Raw genomic sequence first — 22352 nt, 5'->3', positions numbered from 1 at the left:
ATCAGAAAATAAAATTTTGCTCAAACGAAAGGAATTGAAACTCTGAATGAGTTTTTCGCTCTTGAAAAATCACACATATTGTAATGAAATTACATTAAAATAAATAGGTCTGGTTGAAACGGCTAGGGCTTTCTAATTTAGTTAGTTAACTCTAGTATGGCAAGATAGAATTTGTATGGACATCGTTGTGCTTCCTTCTCTTTACCTGCACACACTATGTCATAGTTCAGGAATGAATGAGCGCAGGGTTAAAACTACACATTCTGTATGTAGAAAACCAAAATATAAGAAAAAAAATATAAATAGAACTACCAACCTTTTCCTTACTGGCCCATCTTCCGAATCTGAAGAGGTTACACTATTGGTGAGTGAAGACCCTTGAGATGTGTCATCCTTCTCAGTTTCCGAAGATTGCCCCGATCCTTTAGACTGTCCATTGAGAAGAAGACCTAGAGAAAAGAAAAATCTAAAATTAGACTTGAGCTACTTGCTAAGTAGTATATGGTTTATACAATTGCATGAGTTAAAAGTAATTGTAAAGTCTCTTTTTTTTTTTATAACAGGTTACCTTACCTGCTCTGTGCAGTTGGTTTTGCACAGAGTGGCCCAGATCCTCCTCTTCTCGGGTCCCTCCCTTCTGTTGAGTGCTCCCACAGCAAGCAGCTTGTTATAGGGGCATTCAGACACGGAGCCATGACCTGGCCCCACCCCCTCTCTCTCCTGATTGACTGACTAACTTTAATTGACAGCAGCAGGAGCCAATCGCGCTGCGCTGCTGTCTCGGAGTCAAGGACAGCTGAGACACTCCTGCAACATTGCTGGATAGAGATGGGCTCAGGTAACTTAAGAAGGCTGAGGGGGTCTGCCACACATAGAAGGCTTTATCTTATCGCATAGAATGCATTAAGAAGAAAAAAAACATCTGCCTTTACAATCCCTTTAAGTAAAGCTGCCCATAGATGGTTCAGTTTTTGTTGTTCAACTAGTGGGTCAAATGAAAAAAAAACTGACTTGATTTGATGTGGATGGGGGAATGTACCACCCCCACGAGCCTTTGTATTTTGACAGCAGGGACACTCTACCACCATCGAAATACACTGATCCGCACCGCTGGCTATAGATTGAGTCCAACAGGCTGATTGTACCTGTAAACCACCCTGCCTATACACAGATTGAAATTTGGCTGGTCCCTATAAAACCAGACAAATTCCAATCCATGTATGGCCAGCTTTAGGATCATATGTGGGTGGAAGAGCAAGTCTTTAAAATACAAGCATGGTGTTTTCGGGTTTACTTGCTTTCTCACTTACTAAAGCACCTATGACATCATTTAAAGGGGTTTTAAAGGCAAAAGGTATTTTATCTTACAGCATTCTATGCCGTAAGATAAAAAACCTTCTGTGTGCAGCAGCCCCCCAATACTTACCTGAGCCCCTTCTCTATCCAACAATGTACACAAGTGCCCTCGGCCGTCTGAAACTCTCCCTCCTGACTGTCTGAGACACAGCAAGGGCGCCAATAGCTCCCCCTACTGTCAAAGTCAGTTAGCCAATGAGGAAAGAGAGGGGGCGGAGCCAAACAGCAGCTCCGTGTCTGAATGAACTGAATGGTATCTGTGACTCGGGTGCACCCATAGCAAGCTACTTGCTGTGGGCGCACTCGACAGGAGGAAGGGGCCAGGAGCACCAAAGAGGGACACGAGAAGAGGAGGATCTGGGCTGCTCTGTGCAAAACCATTTCACAGAGGAGGGAAGTATAACATGTTTGTTATTTTTATTAGAAAACAAAAATGAACCTTTAGTATCATTTTAAGCCATCAAGATAAATAATGCTAGGAAAAACAAAAGATTTCAAGGGTAACTTTACTTAAATGAATCCCTTGTCATGCAGTCCCCCATCAGCATAGTGACTAAACTCTGCAATAAATAGGAATGTGTGAAAAAAAACATACCGATGCTTCCAAAAAAATTTCATGCATTACATGTGCTATAACCAATATTTCTCAGTCAATTTTCAACATTTTCACACATGAAATGGTGCTGACACTGTGCTTACAGGGTTTTGTTTAGGGATGCTGGTAAGTTGAACAGCTTTCTAGATCTCCTAGAGATTTTCCAAGGCAAAGTAAGATATCTTTGTTGAATTTTCCCTCCATCTCATTATTATCAGCAAGAATTTTCACTCCCTTGTACCTCCAGTGATGGTTCATTTACTCAAAATGGAGAATCACAAGTGAGAACTCCTTGTTAAAGATTGATGTGCAAGCAGAGGTAAGAATAAAAAGGCAGAAAGTAATTTCCAGAAAATTCAATGAGAAACCGTATCCGATTCTTATAGTTTCTGTGGGGATTGATGCTTTAAAAGCTGACTTAGTGTGAGTGTGAGTTCAAAGAAGAGGAGCACCAGAGCTCAAAATAAAACTCAAAGCACATAGACTATGACAAGAAACTGTTTATTGTTTCCAGTGTGCAATAGCCAAATGCTGTACCTCACATGAATAAAGGTAAATGAAATTGCTTTGCTCAGCAACCAGTCTGATTAGGTTATTATCTACAGTAGGTTACAAAATGAAAGCAGGCTTATGGTTGGTCAATATGAACAAATCCTCCCATTTTCTTTCCTTTGGAAGTTATACAAAAAACCCTATTCCCCGGTATGGATGTATGTAATATGAACAAAACAGTACAATGTTCACCTGTGAAATTCAGTATTTTTTTTTTTACTGTTGAACCACATAGAAGAGCAGCAGGAAAGTGTGGGGGCATAAAGTGAAACAAAAGATGTACAAATACTAAGGTTTCCTTCTAATAAAATACCAGCTGAACAATCTCAACTGTACTCCGTTACCTGCGGATACCCTCCACATATCCTCTATTATGCACATACTGGTTTCTGTTAGGAAGTTAGTTCTTTGCCCAGCACCTTTCCACACCACACTGTTAGCTGCCAAATGTGATGGGCTGCTTCACATGAAGGGCAAACAAGTGGGACAAGCCACAAGCTCCAAAACACTATTCAATTTGCCAAATGGCAGGGTTGCCCACTAGGTTGCCATTTTACACTTTAAATCTAGCCTGTAGCAAGATACATAGTAAAGGTCGCAAACAAACTTTACTGTAGGCACTTTCAGGTGACAGACACACCAGGAGGGCCCAAAGCAGGAAGTATTCTGTTTTGCAAACAGTGTCTTAAAGTGGACCTAAATTTACCAATTTAACAGTTTCCTAAAACACTTACTTTCAAGGCACGCAGTGAATAACTGTCACAGATGCCAGTGTTCTTAGTTAGCTTTCAACTGAACTATCCAGCCATTAAATGGCTGGTGTCATAGCTGATAACATTTGTAACACCCATGGCTAATATGGATCAAATAGAGGTTAAGGTGGCAGCTTCCTTGGCTGGAAAAGAGGCCCCCCATGTACCATGTTCAAAGTAAAATTGGACCCCCTTCTAGATTGTAAGCTCCAACGAGCATGCCCCTCTAAATCCTCCTGTATTGAATTGTATTGTAACTGTATTATCTTCCCTCATATTGTAAAGTAGGGCTGGGCGATATGGCTGAAAACTGTATCACGATCTCAGTGTTTCATATCGGTCGATATCGATAATTATTGATATTTTTTATTACCCATTTAAAATAAGGACCCTAGGGTGAGAATGCAGGGCGACGGGCATGGTACAGGAGAATGCAGGGCGACTGGCATGGTACAGGAGAATGCAGGGCGACTGGCATGGTACAGGAGAATGCAGGGCGACTGGCATGGTACAGGAGAATGCAGGGCGACTGGCATGGTACAGGAGAATGCAGGGTACTGGCATGGTGCAGGAGAATGCAGGGTACTGGCATGGTGCAGGAGAATGCACGGTACTGGAATGGTGCAGGAGAATGCAGGGTACTGGCATGGTGCAGGAGAATGCAGGGTACTGGCATGGTGCAGGAGAATGCAGGGTACTGGCATGGTACAGGAGAATGCAGGGTACTGGCATGGTACAGGAGAATGCAGGGTACTGGCATGGTACAGGAGAATGCAGTGTACTGGCATGGTACAGGAGAATGCAGGGTACTGGCATGGTACAGGAGAATGCAGGGTACTGGCATGGTACAAGAGGATCCAGGGTTGTGGGCATACTACAGGAGATGCAGTGCTGTGGGCATGGTACAGGTAGACCATGCCCGCAGCACTGCATCCCTTGTAGTGTGCCCGCAGCCCTGCATAATGGCAGGTAGTGAAGCTGTTTCACTTACCTGTTCCAGAGGCGCCTTCATTTTAAAAATGGCGCCGCCCGGCGCCGCCACATCATTGCGCACGCGCCGCCACCGCTCGTGTAATTTCGGCTATTCCCGGCCTCTCCCGAGCGGCGGCGGCGCGTGCGCGGTGACATGTATGCGACGGGCGGCGCCATTTTTAAAGCTTAAACCCGTCGGAGCGGACTTTTCGTTTTATCGTTCAAAGTCTTTTATTGCTATTGAAAATGTCACTATCGCGATACATATCGTTTTATCGCCCAGCCCTATTGTAAAGCGCTGCGTAAAACTGTCTGCGCTATATAAATCCTGTATAATAATAATATACTGTACATGATTTTGATTTTGTATTTCATTAGCATTAACACACCAGTTTTTTTATTTTCCTGCATCTCTCCCCCCCCCCCCCCCCCATTGTATAGTTGTATCCCCTGGTGATCCAGTCGGTAAATGTGTCATTCAAATTCCTTAAAGGGCAAGTCTACTTTTAGCAACATGTTACACCCATATACAGGGTAGAACATGTTACATTTTACTAAAGCAGCAACACAACCCCCTCCTCCCCCTCATGATCCCCCATTGTGACAGCAGGCGGAGGATTCCCTCCCTGCACCGCCTGTCATTTAAAAATAATGTGGCTGTGCAGGACTCTGCCCACACAGCCGCATCATTAACACAGGTCTGTGAAGGAATGAATTACAATTCATTGTAGTTCTTAAAGGTTTTTCTAAAGCCTAAACATTTTTGACCTTAATGCATTTCTTTAGGCATTAGTATTTCCCCTCACCCCCCCCCCCTTTTACTTACCTGAGCCCTCATTTGATGCGGCACTGAGCACGTCTGCACGTCTCTCCCCAGGAGCCATTGGTTCCGCTGCTGTCAATCTTAGCCAGTGACGAGTGAGCAGGGGCAGGGCCACGTCCCGATGTGTCAACGGACACAGCACAAGTGCCCCCATGAAAAGCGCCTTCCTGTTGGGGTACTGGACATAGAGGAGGAGCCAGGGGCACTGGTGGGGGACCTGAGAAGAGTTTTGGGGCTGATCTGAGCAATTCCAGGTTAAGTATAGGAATGTTTGTTCTTGAAAAAAAAAAAAAAATTACCTTCTCAACCACTTTAATGAAGTGCAAGGATGCTAGTGAGCTCCCTCGTAGTTCATTGATTCTGATTCTTCCTGCACTGTCTGAGTCTGACACTGCACCAGGATCTGCTGATTGAGGGTGCAATGCTCTGCAGGTGCCAAAGAAAAAAAAAAAATGCTCGTTTCTTTTACCTGCAAAAAAGTGTGCATTTTTTCTTTTTTTACAAAAAGGTAACTCATTCTTTATATAGAGTCCAGGAATGACCATAGCAACCCTAAATCAGGAAGTGTACTACTGCCTTCATTACCAGGTAAACAATAAAGGGAAAAAAAAAAAAAAGAAGGATAACCATTTGCCATTTGGGACCATTTTGACATTTCCCACATGCATGTTAAGCCAGTCATACATAGATCGAAATTTGGCTAGCTCAGCAGGGACCAGCCGAATTTCAATCCATGTATGGGCAGACTGGTTGTACACAAATGATATATATATATATATATATATATATATATATATATATATATATATATATATATATACACATACACACAAAAAGCCTGTCAAGTTTCTCCCGAATGATCAGCAGGCTCCCTACTGTCAGGATACAATACCACGGTAGTAGGGATTCCCCCCAATCCCACATTGGATGGAGGAATCGAGGCATCATCTTTCATTTAAAAGGTTGCCTAATGGGAAAAAATGGGTAATGTATGAACTGCCTTAAAATCAGATTGGCCAGGTGACAGGGTCTCTTTAAAGAAAACAATGAACCATTCTTATTAGCCCTTTAACTGCAGAAACACTCTCATTTGAATAGTGCAAAATAAGCATTTTCTTGTGGACAATTCCATTTTCCAGATATGTCTCAATTGTGAACAATTACCCTTCTCAGTTTCCAATATGCGTTTATCACAGCAAGTGGCTACTGAGTGTTCAGTGTTGCAATACAACAGTGTACAATGGAATGTAAAACATCACTGCACTCACCAAAGCAAATATACTGAACTGGGATATCAAAAATTATATATGGCAAGGTTGCATGGAGCTAGAAGAACCCTGGCACTGAGACACAGAAAGTAGAGATTTGGCTCTTTAACGAAACCATTTAAAGAGGTTTTTTTTATAGCCTGTGCAACTTTATACACCTATGAAACAGAGATAATTCCTCTAGGCATGACTGGTTCCCTTTGTTAAACCACCTAATGATATTTATGTAACACAAATATTAAAGGTTCCTGAACACTATGCAAACATTATTGAAAAGGCTTTTTGGCAGAAAGATTCTAATTTTAACTGCTGTCATCAAGTCTACAAAAATGAATTTAGTATTCACAGAAGAGTAGTTAGGACCTTTATTACCCGCAATATTTTATAATAAGATTGTAGATCAGAACATTAACCAAAAGAAAGTCATTTGAAAGCTCAGCACACCAACCTCAGTCGCTCAAGTACTGAATTCAAACATCAACAAAATATTAACTAGCAATAACTTAACAATGCAAACCAACAAAACCACCACAAGTACCGTACTTTAAAAAAATCATTTAAACTATTATCAGAGTAAACAAACACTATATTATAGTGATTATAAAAAATATCACATTGATATTTGCTTGGTATCACGGTGGCAAGATTAATGTTAATCCTCAATAGAGACGAGGCAAGTAAAAATATTACTGGCAAGAAATTAGAATACATGAGTAGCACCTTCCTACATTCAATGAATTAACCTTATGCCTCTTACACACGATCAGATAATCGGACGACTTATCGCTCGCATTTGTTGCAGGATACTAGTATCAAATTCAACAATGTGTACTATGACTTTTTTCGTACGATTCTGGAAAAGCATCCTGGTTGCGTAGCTAAGTATCGGATAGTGCAAAACAAAAACAATGGCAGCCAGGTTTTCTCCGTTTATTTTCGTGTTTCCGATCATGCTTGGTCTTTGTTTATCGATTCTTAGCGAACACATACTGTACTGATTAAAACGATTGCCGTTAACTAGGCTATCGTACGACAAAAGTTTTCGTGTTTGTCCCTTCGGATTTTGTACGAGGCATTACACTTTAGTACTCTGCAACTTTTGAATACTCACCAGAATGCTGCCCTGCGTTTTATAAAGAGATGGTATAAGAAGCAGAGACAAGCTACCTTTGACCCGTAACTGGTACCCCTGAGACTGAGGAGGACTAGCAGAGTTTGGAGCAGTGTTCTTCTTAGTGTCTTACATATTCAAGTTTAAATCATTGCACTCCAGCACTAATAGGTCTACTCAAAAGGAACCAAAGTATTCCCAAAATTGTCCTCCTAAATACTGTAATGTCAAAGTATTCCAATCCCAACTCATGCTAGAAAACTGTTAGATTAACCGTTCACCTTTACAAGCCCCAGGCCATCCTGAATGCAAGTGTTTTAAGAGCTAAAACTCTGTAACCACCATATTTGAAGTACAAAATCATCTTGCAGTATATAATTATACACTTGAGCTGTATACAATAAGCAAATTCTACCTCAATCCTTTCTAGATGTTCCTTCCCGCCCTAAAAAACTCTAAGATTAAAGGGTAAGTATATACCACAGCAAAAATTTACACGTTTTTTCCACTTCTTTACAAGGCCTGCCTGAGGCCAGTGCAGTGTTCATCATCATCTAGTTCTCTGAAATTCTCTAAATTACTGGGCCTGGTGAGCAGATATGTCTGAGACAACAGACAAAAATGGCATGGTTCCTGTCTTCTGTGTGCCAAAGTAAATTAAAGGTTGTATTTGATATTTTTAAATGTTAAGTTTTTATTAGGGAAACACTGTCACCAGGTAACACTTTCAGGCTGCTGACAAACATAAAATGCCTAAAATTACTTTTACCAATGCTAATCCTGCTAAAGCAATTGACTACAACTCTAGTCAGTAATAACCCTGTGGTTTTCCTCAACCTGCATTTGCATCCAGCATCATCTGCCCATACACACGTGCATTTTTATACAAGTACTAACATATGCAAACAGCCACCGATATCTTTGGGGGGCTGTACGCAGCACCGGTGGCTCCAAGGCAGGGAAATATGCCCAAACGTTTTGTTGCATGGCAACGGGCACTCATGTGCATGAGGCCAAAGGAGTGTCAGAGACTCTCTAGTGGGCCCTGGCACTGCTTGTGAAACTTTGAAAGCCTGAAACTGTGTGCGAGAGAGTGTTCCGATTCTCAGAATGGGAGAAAATTCAGCCTGTTCCCAGCTGTCACTCTGAGTTCTAGAGGCTTCACGAACAGTAGTCAGGCACCTTGGTAGGACATGGGGGGAGGAAGTGGGGAGGGCTGTGCAGAAGTATCAGGAGTTGAAGTTCACTGTTACTGGAAAAAGGGCTGATGAGTTTCTATGGAAGGGCAGCATCCATAATTCTTAACCGTAATAAATGGATTTTTGTAAGATCTTACCGTAAAATCCTTTTCTCTTAAGCTCATTGACAGACGTAGTCTTCTTGATTCTCAAGAGCTGGGTTATGTTGTCTCCGCAGGAGTAGGACTAGGCAGAAAGACAAAACGTTCTGGCTCCACCTTAGGGGCAGTCCCTGAGGGTATATCCTCCCTCTCTCTGCTACAGGGAATCAGTTCTGTTTTAAAGCAGTACAGAGAATTTAACCCAACCCAACTCAATGATAGAGGGGCGGGTACTACGTCTGTCAATGAGCTTAAGAGAAAAGGATTTTACGGTAAGATCTTACAAAAATCCATTTTTCTCTATCGCTCATTGACAGACGTAGTCTTCTTGATTCTCAAGAGCTGGGACATCCTGAAGCAGTGCCACAAAATGAGGGGTGGGATTGACAGAATCAAAATCCAATCTAGAAGGCCCAACCGGAGCCAACCAGAAGTATCAAAGGACTCATCGAGTAAACAGATGAGACCTACCCCACAAATCCTCGAGGTGGACCAACAGTCTCCTCAAACAGTGGCCTGCAGGAACCTTGCAGCCAGAAGAGGCATCTGACGATGCCATCACATAAACCTTATACAATATTGTAAAGGTATGAACCGACTACTAAACAGTCGCCTTGAAAACCTGAACCACTGACGCCTGATGGCGGAAGGTCCAGGAAACTCTAAGCGCCCGAGTAGAATGCGCCTTAACAGGGAACGGGGGATCCCGACCCTTAGATAAAATAAGCCTATACCACCGTCTGTCTGATCCATCTAAAGATGGTCGCAGCAGAACAGGCAACCCCTTCTTAGGGCCATCCGTGATCACAAACAGTGAATCCGTCTTACAAATTGAATCCGTAGTATTCAAGTATATCCTGATCGCCCGAACTACATCCAAGGAATGCCAAGCAAATTCTCGAGGATGATTGGGCTAAGGACATAGGAAGGACAATACACTGTCCTTATTCAATGAAACTTTGAAACCACCTTAGAAGGAAGGATGGATTCGGATGAAGAACAACCTTATCCCTATGAACCACCAGATCTGGGGAACAACAGTATAATGCAGCCAGTTCTGACGCCCTGCGTGCAGAAGTGATAGCCACCAAGAAGACCACCTTCTGGGATAAAGTAGGCAAGGGAATCTCCCTGATATTTTCAAAGGGAGGTGTCTGAAGAACCGACAGCACCAAATTAAGATCCCAGGATGGTAACGGCGCGTGCACTGGCAGAGCCAGGTGTCGCACCCCCTGGATGAAATTCCGCACCAAGGAATGAGTAGACAAAAGCTTCTGAAAGAAGATAGCAAATGCTGAAACCAGACCCTTGATAACACTCAAGGCCAGCTTCTGCTCAACTCCCTGTTGCAGAAAGCCAATATTCGGACTACCGAATAAAGATGTAGTTGGAACCCAAGGGATTCACATCACACAATATAAGACTTCCATGTACGATGATAATCTTTCTGGAAGTCGCTTTCCTTGTTTTAACTAGAGTAGGAATAACTGAAGCTGACAATCCCTTGTCCTTCAGCACCTGGGTCTCAATAACCAGGCCGTTTAAAACCAGCGATCGTAAAGCAGGATGGAAGATCGGTCCCTGAGACAGTAGATCCTCCCTGAGAGGAAGTCTCCACGGGACGTCCGCCATCAGTCTGACCAAGTCGGCGTAACAAGCTCGACGAGGCCAGTCCGGAGCTGCCAGGATTACTGGAATTCCTTCCTCCTCTATCTTGCGAAGAAGTCTTGGCAGTAACCCAAGAGGAGGGAAGGCATACATTAGCTGGTATTGCCCCCACGGGGCGATCAGTGCGTCTGCGGTTTCTGCTAGAGGATCGCGGGAGCGAGCCACGAATCTCTGAACTTTCCTGTTGAATCGAGATGCCAACAGATCCATATCCGGGGTGCCCCATCGTAGGCACAACTGGTGGAAAACGTCTGGATGGAGGGACCATTCCCCCTGATCCAGAGTCTGACGGCTGAGATAATCTGCCTGCCAATTCTCCACCCCCGGAATGAACACCGCAGAGATTGCTGGAACAAATCGTTCCGCCCAGCGAAGAATGCAAGCCACTTCTCTGGCCGCTCGGACACTCTTGGTGCCCCCCTGGTGATTGACATAAGCCACGGCCGTGGCGTTGTCCGACTGGATCCGAACCGGGCTGCCCTGGAGCTGCTCGGTCCAGTGAATCAGACAAAGTCTGATCGCTCTCAGTTCCAATACATTTATCGGTAACCTGGATTCTTTCGGGGACCAAAGTCCCTGGACAGATAACTGACCGAGAATTCCTCCCCATCCGGATAGACTGGCATCCGTGGTCACTGCCGTCCAATATATTGGCAGAAATGACTTTACCTGGCTGAGCATCGGAGACCGAAGCCACCAGACCAGAGACTCTCTGGTCTGTTTGCTCAATCGGATCTGATTGTCCAGGGATTCCGGATTCCGATTCCATCTGAGAGGAATCTCTTGCTGAAGAATTCGGGTATGGGACTGGGCAAATGGGACTGCTTCGAAGGAAGCCACCATCAACCCCAGACCCCTCATGCAAGTCCGAAGGGAAGACCAGCTGTTGGTGGACTGCTGATTGAATCTTTCGGAGTTTCCCTACCGGAAGAAAAAACTCTTGTCCTGACTGTGTCTAGAATTAGACCCAGATATTCGAGCCTCTGGGTGGGAACCAGAAATGACTTTTGCTGGTTCACCAGCCACCCGAATTCCTGTAAAGAAATCATAGTAATTTCTATGTTTTGTAGCAAGGTCTGAGGAGACTCTGCATGAAGCAGAAGATCGTCTAGGTAACCTAGAATCGATATGCCTCTTTGGCGCAGAAGTGCCAACATTGGGGCCAACACCTTCGTGAAGACCCGCGGAGCCGTGGCGAGACCGAGAGGTAACGCCACAAACTGATAGTGGTTCTCTTCTACGGAAAAACGTAGAAACCGCTGATGTCCTGCGAAAATGGGAATGTGAAGATATGCGTCCTAGATGTCTATGGACGCTAGGACATCCCCTGGATGCAGAAAGGCTGCTACTGTGCGAATGGACTCCATTCTGAATCTTCTTATGTAGACAAAAGAATTGAGTGCCCTTAAGTCCAGAATTGGACGCACTTTGCCCTCTTTCCTGAGTATTGTAAATAGGTTTGAATAAAAACCCCTGAAAGCGTTCTGTCCAAGGAACGTGGACTACCACTCCTTGTTGTAGTAAATCTGTGACTGCTCTCCACAGATCGTCTAAAACTATTGGAAGGGAAGAATCGCGCTGGTGGGAGAGATCGAAGCTCGATCTTGTACCCTGACCTTATGACTTCGCAAACCCATCTGTCCGGGATTCTGGAAAGCCATGGATCCGGGAACCGGCGAAGACGTCCCCCCACCCCAGTTATGGGTGGGGGGCGCACCTTCAGGCTTTGGACGGTTTATCTTCAGGTCTAGAGGGGGCGGGCTTTTGCTTGCCCGACCAACGACCCCTGACGCCTCCTGCAGGAGCTTTGGAGGACTTAATTTTTTCACCCGCGGGACGAAAAAAACCTCTTGTGAGCAGAAAAAGAAGGCCCTCGTCTTTGACGAGTTCCTTTACCTTTAAAATTTTGCGGAAAAAAGGTGCTCTTTCCACCCGTGAGATCCTTAGATCTCATCTAAGTTGGCTCCAAATAGACGCTCTCCTAAAAAGGGGAAATTAGCCAATGCTTTTTTGGAACCTTGGTCGGCTAACCAAACTTTTAGCCACAGTGTACGCTTGAGAACCACCGCTGAGACAGATGCTCGCGCCAATAATGAAGTGGCGTCTAACGCCGCATCACACACAAACTGTAACCCCTGTATCATCTGTTCCAACAAGTCTGATACTGCCTGAGGGACCTCTTCTAGGTCCCGGCGTAACCACTTGGTCCATACAGTTACAGCCTGCGAAACCAGACCAATAGCAATTATTGGTCTGAAAGCTGATCCAATCAAGGTAAACATGGTGCGAGACATAGCTTCTATCTTGCGATCCACTGGATCTTTAAAAGACGGAGCGTCTTCTAGAGGAATAACCGTGGCTTTATTCAATCTAGCAATTGGTGAATCCACCACAGGTGGTTCTGTCCATTTCTTAATGAGGGTTTCCTCAAACGGATAACGCCTGTTAATGCGTTTAGAAATAGTAGAAATGCGTTTTGGCAGACTCCATTCTTCTTTGATTGGATTGCCAAAACATTTGGGCAATGGAAAAAACCTTCGCCACTAGATGCGTTTTTAGTCCCAAAAGGGATTTCAGTTTCAGCTATTTCTGACGGAATACCCTGTAATCTTAAGGTCTCTTGAACAGATACCATGAGTGCGTTTACCAACGCTTCCTCTCTGGCTATGGCTGATGCCGAAACATCCTCCTCACTGTCTGAAAAGACAGTACACGAGACACCAATACCAGATGAAGTACCTGCAACTGCAGAAATAGGCTCAGAGTCTGAATCCGAGGTTTCAGATAATAAGGGGTTAGGCGGGGGTCGCTTACTTGCGCCCTGTCCCTGACAAGCCACTTCCACCCGGGACACAAGCTTACATAATAGCGGACAATGATTTAATCGTCAGTGGGGTGCTGGAGGATCCCGCAGACCCCTCGAGGGGGTCCGGAGGAGATACATGAGTGGCAGGGTCCATGATAATTCAGGACACCTTTGCCAGAAAACACAAAAAAACTTTTTTTTTTTTTTTTATGTGTCTCCCCCTAGCGCAATAGCGCCCCTCAGAGTACCTGCTTCTCGATCCCACAGAGAGAGAGAGGGACCCCCAAGGCTCACCAACCGATGCAGTGAAGTTTCCAACCAACTGCAGTCAGCGTCTGTCTTTACAGACTGGAAGGAGCTGTTGCTTTTTCCCGGGTAGAAGGACGTGGCTCCGCCCCCTGTGTACGCCTTCCGGCGTTCCCAGCTCTCCACGAGGTAGCTGGGCTCATGAAACATGGCCGCCCCCATATAGGAGACATTAGACTCCAAAAACATGGCGGCCGGCGTGACCTGAGGACATGCATGCACCTGGTCTACGGCAAAATGGCGGCGGACCGCCGAAAACGTTTTTCCCAGCACATCCACCTGCATCTCTGCTGAGTGGTGATTGATAGATCTACAGGAGATACACTACAAATAAGGTAGGATTATACCTCCTATGTCTGCTGTAATGCTACAGTCTGCTGGGTAGAGTGTTAGCTCTCAAACCAAGTCCACTTCCCACAAACACATGCTGTATTTACAAGGGGGACTTTTAGTGTCAGATATATACTGACCATGTATGGAGGGGCCCATAATTCATACTGCCTCATAACGAGGAAAGAAAAAAGGGAACGTTTACTCACCATACCGAACCGACAGGCACCCTCTCTTCACAATACCCTCTCCACCGGGGTGGGGGTTTGTGGACCACTCCGGACGCCTCGACTCTCAGGTTCCTGGCGTCCAAGCGAGATTTTTAACTCGCAAGGTCAGTCCCTCCACTGGGACTCCGTCGCGGCCGACCCAGCGCGGAGCTCTGGTCTGCACGCGCTCGTAGGCAGAAACCGGGGTGACCACTGGATCTCAACATCCAGCCCGTCGCCTGGCCCCGCATACTTACTTGAATGTGTCGCGGCCGACCAAGCGCAATGCAATGGTCTGCGCGCGCTCGTAGGCCGGCTGGGGTGACCACTAGTGTCGCCCAGTCCGGCGTTTTTTGCTTGAAGATCTCACAGGAAAAACACTGGAGAAAAAACTACCTAAAAAATATTTCTTCTAAAGAAAAAATCTTGCCAGGACCAAAAAGATCCCAGCAAGGAGCTTAGGTCCTTACTCCTGACTAGACAGAAAAAAACTGATTCCCTGTAGCAGAGAGAGGGAGGATATACCCTCAGGGACTGCCCCTAAGGTGGAGCCAGAACGTTTTGTCTTTCTGCCTAGTCCTACTCCTGCGGAGACAACATAACCCAGCTCTTGAGAATCAAGAAGACTACGTCTGTCAATGAGCGATAGAGAAAAGTATATTTCGGCTGGGTTCACACATATGCAGCCGCGGTTTCAGTGTGGCAGTCAGGTGCGGTTCTGTTCACCGCTGTTAGCTGCAGACCTTTTATGCAAGTCTGTCTCTATTTTATAATAAATATTTTAAATCCTACATCATGAGGGTATTACCTTTATCCCCATCTGTGAGAGAGAATATATAGGAAGATTCCCAAAAGATACCCGCACAGCGACAGGGGCTATACTCTATTGGAAATAGAGCACAGACTACATCCCCAGCAAGCAGCATCTAGGCTCTCCAAAAGGACGCTGTATATCTAAAAAGGGCTTACTACAAGCAAGAGTGAGGTGAGAGGCTAGAGAGCACTTTTTGGTGATATTTAAAGGAAGAAGACTATTGCAACTCACCGTTTATCCATTGGTGAAGGGATCGATTTACACCGTTGCATTATATCTTTTTGGACACATTGACTTTATTTAATATAGGTGTCCATTTTTGAAACCGAGAAAAGCCCTCATCCTCAGGATCACGACTGATCTCTAGTGTGTACAGATTTATGTAGCGGAGATGAAGAGCAGAGAACAAGATGCTGATTAGACAGCATGATTATTGCACACTTGTGCCTTAGGCTGGCCACTATAAAATGTGCAGTTTTATCACACAGCACAATGCCACAGATGTCAAAAGTTTTGAGGGAGCGTGCAATTGGCATGCTGACTGCAGGAACGTCCACCAGAGCTGTTGCCCATGAATTGAATATTAATTTCTCTACCATAAGCCATCTCCAAAGGTGTTTCAGAGAGTTTGGCAGTACATCTAACCGGCCTCACAACCGCAGACCATGTGTAACCACACCAACCCAGGACCTCCACATCCAGCATCTTCACCTCCAAGGTCGTCTGAGACCAGCCAACCGGACAGCTGCTGCAACAATCGGTTTGCATAACCAAAGAATTTCTGCAAAAACTTTCAGAAACCGTCTCAGGTAAGCTCCTCGTCCTCATCGGGGTCTCAACCTGACTGCAGTTCGTCATGGTAACCCACTTGAGTGGGCAAATGCTCACATTCAATGGCATCTGGCACTTTGCAGAGGTGTTCTTTTCACGGATGAATCCCGGTTTTCTAAAATCTTTGAGTTCAGCTCATGAAAAATGGGGGCAAAAACAAGTGTTGCTTTTATAATTTTGTTCAGTATGTATGCACACACACATTAATATATATATATATATATATATATATATATATATATATATATTTTAGAGAGAGGGAACGATTGTATATATATATATATATATATATATATATATATATATATATATATATATATATATATATAGTTAGTTATCACGTGCGTCATTACATGTTCTTTTAAACTTTTTAAACTGGGCGGCACTGTAATCTCATAATATCTCTTGAAATTACAGGCAGTCCACCCAGTTTTACATGAATCTCGGCCGTTTTCAGAGGAAAAACTTCTGCTCTGTTCTCCCTGTGAGAACTGAAGTTCTCTTCTTCATAAACAGGGTGCCAGAGGAGATAATTTTCCTCTGAACTGCCGAGAAGTGAACTGAGAGAACTTCTCAATTTAATAAATGCACACCATAGTTTTTTTATTTTTTCTTGCATCACTGCTATATTTGCATTTTTTCTCTACCCACTGGGTTCTATTAATATATTTTACGGTTTTATCATTGTATACTTAACTATTCTATGTTGCACAATATTTGGTATATATGTAGAGTTGTGATAATTATTTGATTTCAAACTATTTATTTTGATTTTACATATTTGCACTTAATTAATATTTGTTTGGCTGTATATCCGCCTGTGGAGATATCCATACATATTTGCACTTTTTTAGGGGTAGCGCTACACTATTTTATTTTCACATTATTACTTGCTCAGGATAAGCAATTCAGTGACAGCAGCAACATTACTCATATATATTTACCATCTTTTCTTTACCGTGATAGCGCGAGAGGTAATAATTCTTATCTGGTAGTATTATTATTCCCATTATTAGAATTTATGCCCATATACACGGCACTGCTGCAGTCCTCTCTGCCTCGTGGTCCAGTCTCCTCTTCCCCTACAGCCTCATGGTCCCCCCTGGTCTCTTCCTCTGGCTCACCCTTATCTCCTGGGGACTGTAGTCTGCCATAAAGAATCGTTATGCGGCTACTTGTGGCTGGGACCACATGTCCGAAGATCAGTCACTCCTGCTTGTTATTTGGTCCCCCATGATTGGTCCCTGCCGTGGCCAATTAGGAGAGGGCGACGCTAGCTTTACTTTACAGACGCCACTGGGCTCAGGGAGGAAATTACCCGCAGCTGCGGTCTGCCTGCCTGTCTATTTCAGCGCCGCTGTCTGTGTGTCCTCTCCCGAGGCAGCGGCGACTGGATAGCAGCCAAAGTGGGAGATGGAAGAAGATTGGCACCCGCTACACCAGCATAGCTAGAGTACTGATCCCTGTGTCTCCTGCCTAGTGTGATCAGTTTTTAACAGGAACGCAGGGGGACTGGCAGAAACACCAGGGATTTCACATAAAGGAGGCAACACAAAGAGAACAGGACACTTTGTCATCAAGTACATGTTACAGCAGGCACATATCCGGAATATAAAATGCTGTGGTAATAAACACTTTAACAGAATGTGTTTTTTTAAATGAAAGACCAACTTCAATTAAGACATAAAAATTAGCTCAACCCATTTGGGGTTTCATTTTAGAAAGTGCAATGTAGTGCTGTCACACAGGTACCAACTTATCCTTACCTTCTCCTACCTTATTGTGTTCATGGACAAAAGAGCTGCGGATATAGGAGGTTCACAAAGAAATTACTCATGACGAAGCATAAATGTATGCCAATGTAAGGGGTAACTAGTAAAATAGGAGGAAAAACAGTCGACAAAAGACATCAATTCGCCTCAGATAAGAACTGTCTGTATTGTCACAAGTAAACTAGACTAGGGCATGTAGAGTAAAAAAGGTGGAAAATGGAAAGTTTAAATCCGATTGGTTGCTGAAAGGTAATATAAACAATTCTCATTCAAAGACTGTTACACACTATAGGTTTTTTTGCTGGTAGAACGAAAAAAAACTGGCAGCGAAGTAAGTACAGCGATCTCCCCCACTGAGCTATTGTGTTCTAACAGAGGCACGCCCCTCCCTGCCCCCCCCCCCCACCAGATAGATCACTCTGATCAGCGCCCTCCGCCATTGGCTAAAAGCATTGGTTTGGAGTCCGGCTTCTGACAGACAGCCCGACATACACATGGGCAGAATGTTGGCCTTATTTTTTTAACTGGGAAATGTCTCCCAACCTTCGGTCTGTGTGTACCCGACTTTAGACAAGTTAATAAATTAGGATCACTGGAAAACACCTGATCAGTTTAGAGGAGCTGCTGCAATGAAAATCGGCACCAAAACACTTTTTCTTGTTCAAAAGGCTGAAAGTTTGTTTTTTACCCCTAATGCATTCTCTGCAGAGCAGCTCTCCCCCCAATACTTGCCTGAGCCTTATCGCAATCCAGCTCTGTGCAAGACAGCAATGGCTCTCTCCACTCTCAACCCTCCTCAAACTCAAAGACAGCAGCAGGAGCCATTATCTCCCATTGCTATTAATCAAAGCCACTGTGGAGGGAGCGGGGAGGGCAGAGCCAAGCCATGCTGTGTGTGTCAATGGACACACGGAGCGAGCCCGTACGAGTGCCCCCAAAGCAAGATAGTAAGCAACTTGCTATGGTAGGCATTCAGCAGGTCGGAGGAGCCAGGAGCGCTGGCAGGGACCAGAGAAGATGAGGATCGGGGTTGATTATACATTACAGGTCGACAAAAACATTATAGGTTTACAATCATTTTAAGACCATCCTCATTATTTCACTAAACAAACAAGTGGCAACTACCCAAATCTATAAAAAGCCTTTACAGTAAGGTGCACATGAAAGGGCAACGCACATTACAAACAAAAATTTCCCAACACACTTTCCAGCTGGCCAGAAAAAAACCCTCATCCTCTCATTATTATCACTGTTGCAAACTTGGGAACCAGACAAAAGTCTGCACTTTGTTATAGTAACTAAGGGGATTGTTTGTGGCTCCACTTTGTAATGTAATTTCGCTGGCAAGAGATCCATAAATCTTTGTATGTAAATACTACTGAAGCCCCTGAAATAATGCATACATTCCAGTGTGCTTAAATGGTAATAGGTGTTGGCAGAAGCTTTGCACTGATTTATGACTTGCAGGCCTGGTTATTTATATTGAGCCAAAGATGAGGACAAATAACTTGGTTCAGAGTATTCCTCATTCGGCTGTAGTGATCTCTAAGGGTAAATCAGGTCAGCACTGGCTCTAATGCACACTAGATCAGCAACAAAAAATGTCAATGTAATAAACCAACATTAAATGAGATTTTAAAGGGTTAGCTCTCCCTAACCAACATAACTGCCTATGCAGATAATGGGTGTCTGTAGATAAAAAAAAAAAAAAAAAAAACTGTGCAGACTAAGGCTGGGTTCACATCTGTGCGAATTGGATGGATCCATTTCGAATGACATGCGAGTGTGACAGACTCTCAATGGAGCCGGTTCACACATGTCCGGGGCGTGCAACTTCAAAAAGGGTCTTGGGTGGTTTTTAGGTTCGGTTTAGGTGCAAATGCAGGCAAAAATTCAGGCTTAAACCGGTGAACAGGAACGCACCAGACCCCAGGCTGGAAACTGTGGCCGCACATACATGAACCCAGCCTAAAGTTGAATAATACCCTTGCTATAGGTATAGACCATTTACCTCATACAGCCTGAATGCTATGCTCCCAGGGTGTTTCTAGGACGTTGATATACGAGGCCTACTCACCTCCATCACAGGAGTGAGCTCCCAAACGCTACTGCATTAGAGAAAGCACAAGTGAGAGGATTTGAATCAGAGAATAAGCTTACTCCTATGTTGGTGGAGAAGTAATGACTAGGCCTCACTTAGCAACGTCCTGAGAGTATTCTTGTCAGGCTTTATGAGGTTCATAAATGGCCTACACCTACAGCAAGAGCATTATTTAACTTCAGTCAGAGCTGCACAGTTTGTTTTAAGCTACAAACACCCCTTACCTGCATAGGCATTTTTGTAAATGTGAACTAATCCTTTCAATAAAAAGTTAAAGGCAAAAAGGTTGCACACCACAGCCCAGCCTTGAACATTAAGCTATGGTCCCTTCTAATAGAGTTTTACTATAGTGTATTCACAGCTACAGACCTTCAACTCTGTATGAATGACCAAGTGCACTGAAGGTGTTACTATTTTTTTTTTTTAAGCACTAATTATTGTAGATCAGAAAATAGCTTATTATTGTAATGCTCACTTTGACAATCCTTTTTGCTGTATTAGCAGTAATGAACAGAAAATGATGAGGTTTTACAACGTGGAGTATCTCCTGAAGCTGGTTAACTAATAGGATGTGAATGTATGACAGTAACACGGTGCCTTATAAGGTTCATGTTTAGAATAAGAGGGCTCAGCAATGACAGAGTGCTAGGTTACATTTCATCTTCGGAGTCAGGGACATAATCAGCAACAAGTACAAGGAAATGTTAGGTACAAACCTACCAATACTGCTCCACCAATAAATAAATTCCAACAACGTGGATAGATGCACCAAACCACACTTATCATAAAAAGAGTGGAAACGCTTTTTTTTCTTCTTTTTCGTAATGGGCTGGCCAGTCTTTATTTTCTATATACTGTTAATAACACAGTATATCGGTTGTTCTGGAATATTTATAAATACTCTTTGACTATTTTTGGAAAGCTAGCAGATAAATTGAATGTACTGTTGGCAATACTATGAGAGCCCATTCACATTAGCGCGACTTGTCAGCCTGACAAGTCGCGGTATGTCGCGGTCCATTGAGTAGTATAGGACCTTTTCAAATAGGAGCGACACAAGTCGATCCGACTTAGAAAAGGGGTCCTGTACTACTTTGGGGCGACTTCGGAGCGACTTGCATAGACTTCCATAATGTGAGGTCTCTGCAAGTCGCGCCGAAGTCGCGGTGCACGCGACTTCACAGGTTGCCCCCCAAAGTCGTGTCGCCTCAATGTGAATGGGCTCTTAGTCAAATAGATTTTTGTTTAAATGTATGTTTTGTTCTCTTTTTATATACGAGCTATGAAAACTTTGAAACAAAATCGGTATTACATAAAAAATTAGAAAAAAAAAAGGGGGGGGGGGGGGAAGAGAGCAAAAGGGTTTAGCAATGACAGAGTGCTAGGTTAGATTTCAGGGATATTATCAGCAACGAGTACAAGGAAATGTGAGGTCCAAACCAGATAATACTGCTCCACCAAGAGGTTGCAATTAAAGGCCTACTTTGAGTTAAAAAGTTAACCTAAAGACAAGTTCATTGATTAGGATAGAATAAAAAGTAATAATGGCTTATTACTTTCCATGAGATAATGCTGTACTAAAGAAAAAATAATTTTGTGTGGAATTGTGATTAGGAATCCTTGTATTTAATAACACACAGAACTTCCATACTTCTACTGAAACAAATGACCTCTAGCAAATTCTCCTGCCAATTTCCTCACTGGTTTCAGTGGTAAGGCCTGTCAAAACTATGTGCTGGCACCGTTACTCCCACAGACTTATGTGAAGTGGGGCAAACTGAAGGGTAGCTTTCTGGACAAACAAGAATAAAGCCGTATTTTGTATCTGTCAAAACAGCTTGGCCTCACAATGTGCCTGTGTTTTAACAAGCTGACAGAAATTTCTGGCTGCCAAAAAACCCACTGTGTTTAGAGGCTGCTAAAATAACACATTGTTTAGGCACTAACAGGTTAAACACCAAAAACACAGGTAAGCAACTACTGGTTTTCCTGCTGTAGAAATAGTCATATCTTCTAAGAGAATGCTTTCAATTTATTTAGCAGTTGGTCCTAAGTAAAAACCTTATATGAAGGTTGAATTAATTGGGTTTAAGTGGAAAGAGATGTGTCTGACAGATGTTAACTAAGGCAGAATTGTTAGGTGATGTGGAAATCTGTTCGTGCCTGACTCACCTTTTGGAGTTTTGAAACTCCCATTAATACAGTCATCGCTCTGTCTCTTCTGCGCAGTCTTGAACTCTTTAAGAGACAGGTATAGCACCTTGCGCACCACCCTTTCTTCTGACCATGGGATACCATCACTGTCATCCTAGAAAAAGCCAAAGGGAAAATGCTTAAGTTAGTTTAACATTACTGAATAATTGCAATTCCAGAGAAAACAAATTCTTCATAATACAAATATGTATTTCTATTCCCACAACTGAACTTACAGCAGAAAAAAGGTGGAGGTTTTCTATAGCACTTTAACAACAGATCTAAGGAGTATTGACAGAAAGTGGCCAACTTGACTCTTTCAGCCTCTCCATCTCCAAGCTCAAGTGTTCCTTTTATGGTTATGATGTCTGATCTTATTAGTGTAATACCAAGGCTAGCCAGCCAAGAGGGGTGGGAGGGAAAATGCCCAAGACAGTCGGCCTAGGTGTGCAGGTCCTTCACATGCATAAATACACATTTACCTTGAAGGGAAGGGAATGGAATGTATTTCTAGTAGGCACCTATTTGTAGTCATTACATTTTTTCATGTAACT

At 43.7% G+C, this 22352-nt stretch overlaps 1 protein-coding gene across 1 annotated transcript in view; it reads right to left on the bottom strand.

Moving 5' to 3' along the window:
- JARID2 (jumonji and AT-rich interaction domain containing 2) overlaps positions 1-22352 on the bottom strand; it is a 351911-nt gene that overhangs the window by 223329 nt on the left and 106230 nt on the right. Inside the window, exons 2-3 of the mRNA XM_082258420.1 lie at positions 21778-21913; positions 317-449 (exon numbers count right to left, since the gene is read on the bottom strand). Coding sequence (XP_082114546.1) covers positions 317-449; positions 21778-21913 — 269 coding nt within the window. The remainder of the gene's footprint in view (positions 1-316; positions 450-21777; positions 21914-22352) is intronic.

This window comes from Pelophylax lessonae, assembly GCF_965119305.1.
Source record: "Pelophylax lessonae genome assembly, chromosome: 5".
Taxonomy (NCBI): domain Eukaryota; kingdom Metazoa; phylum Chordata; class Amphibia; order Anura; family Ranidae; genus Pelophylax; species Pelophylax lessonae.
This window is presented reverse-complemented; position numbering and strand designations above follow the sequence as displayed.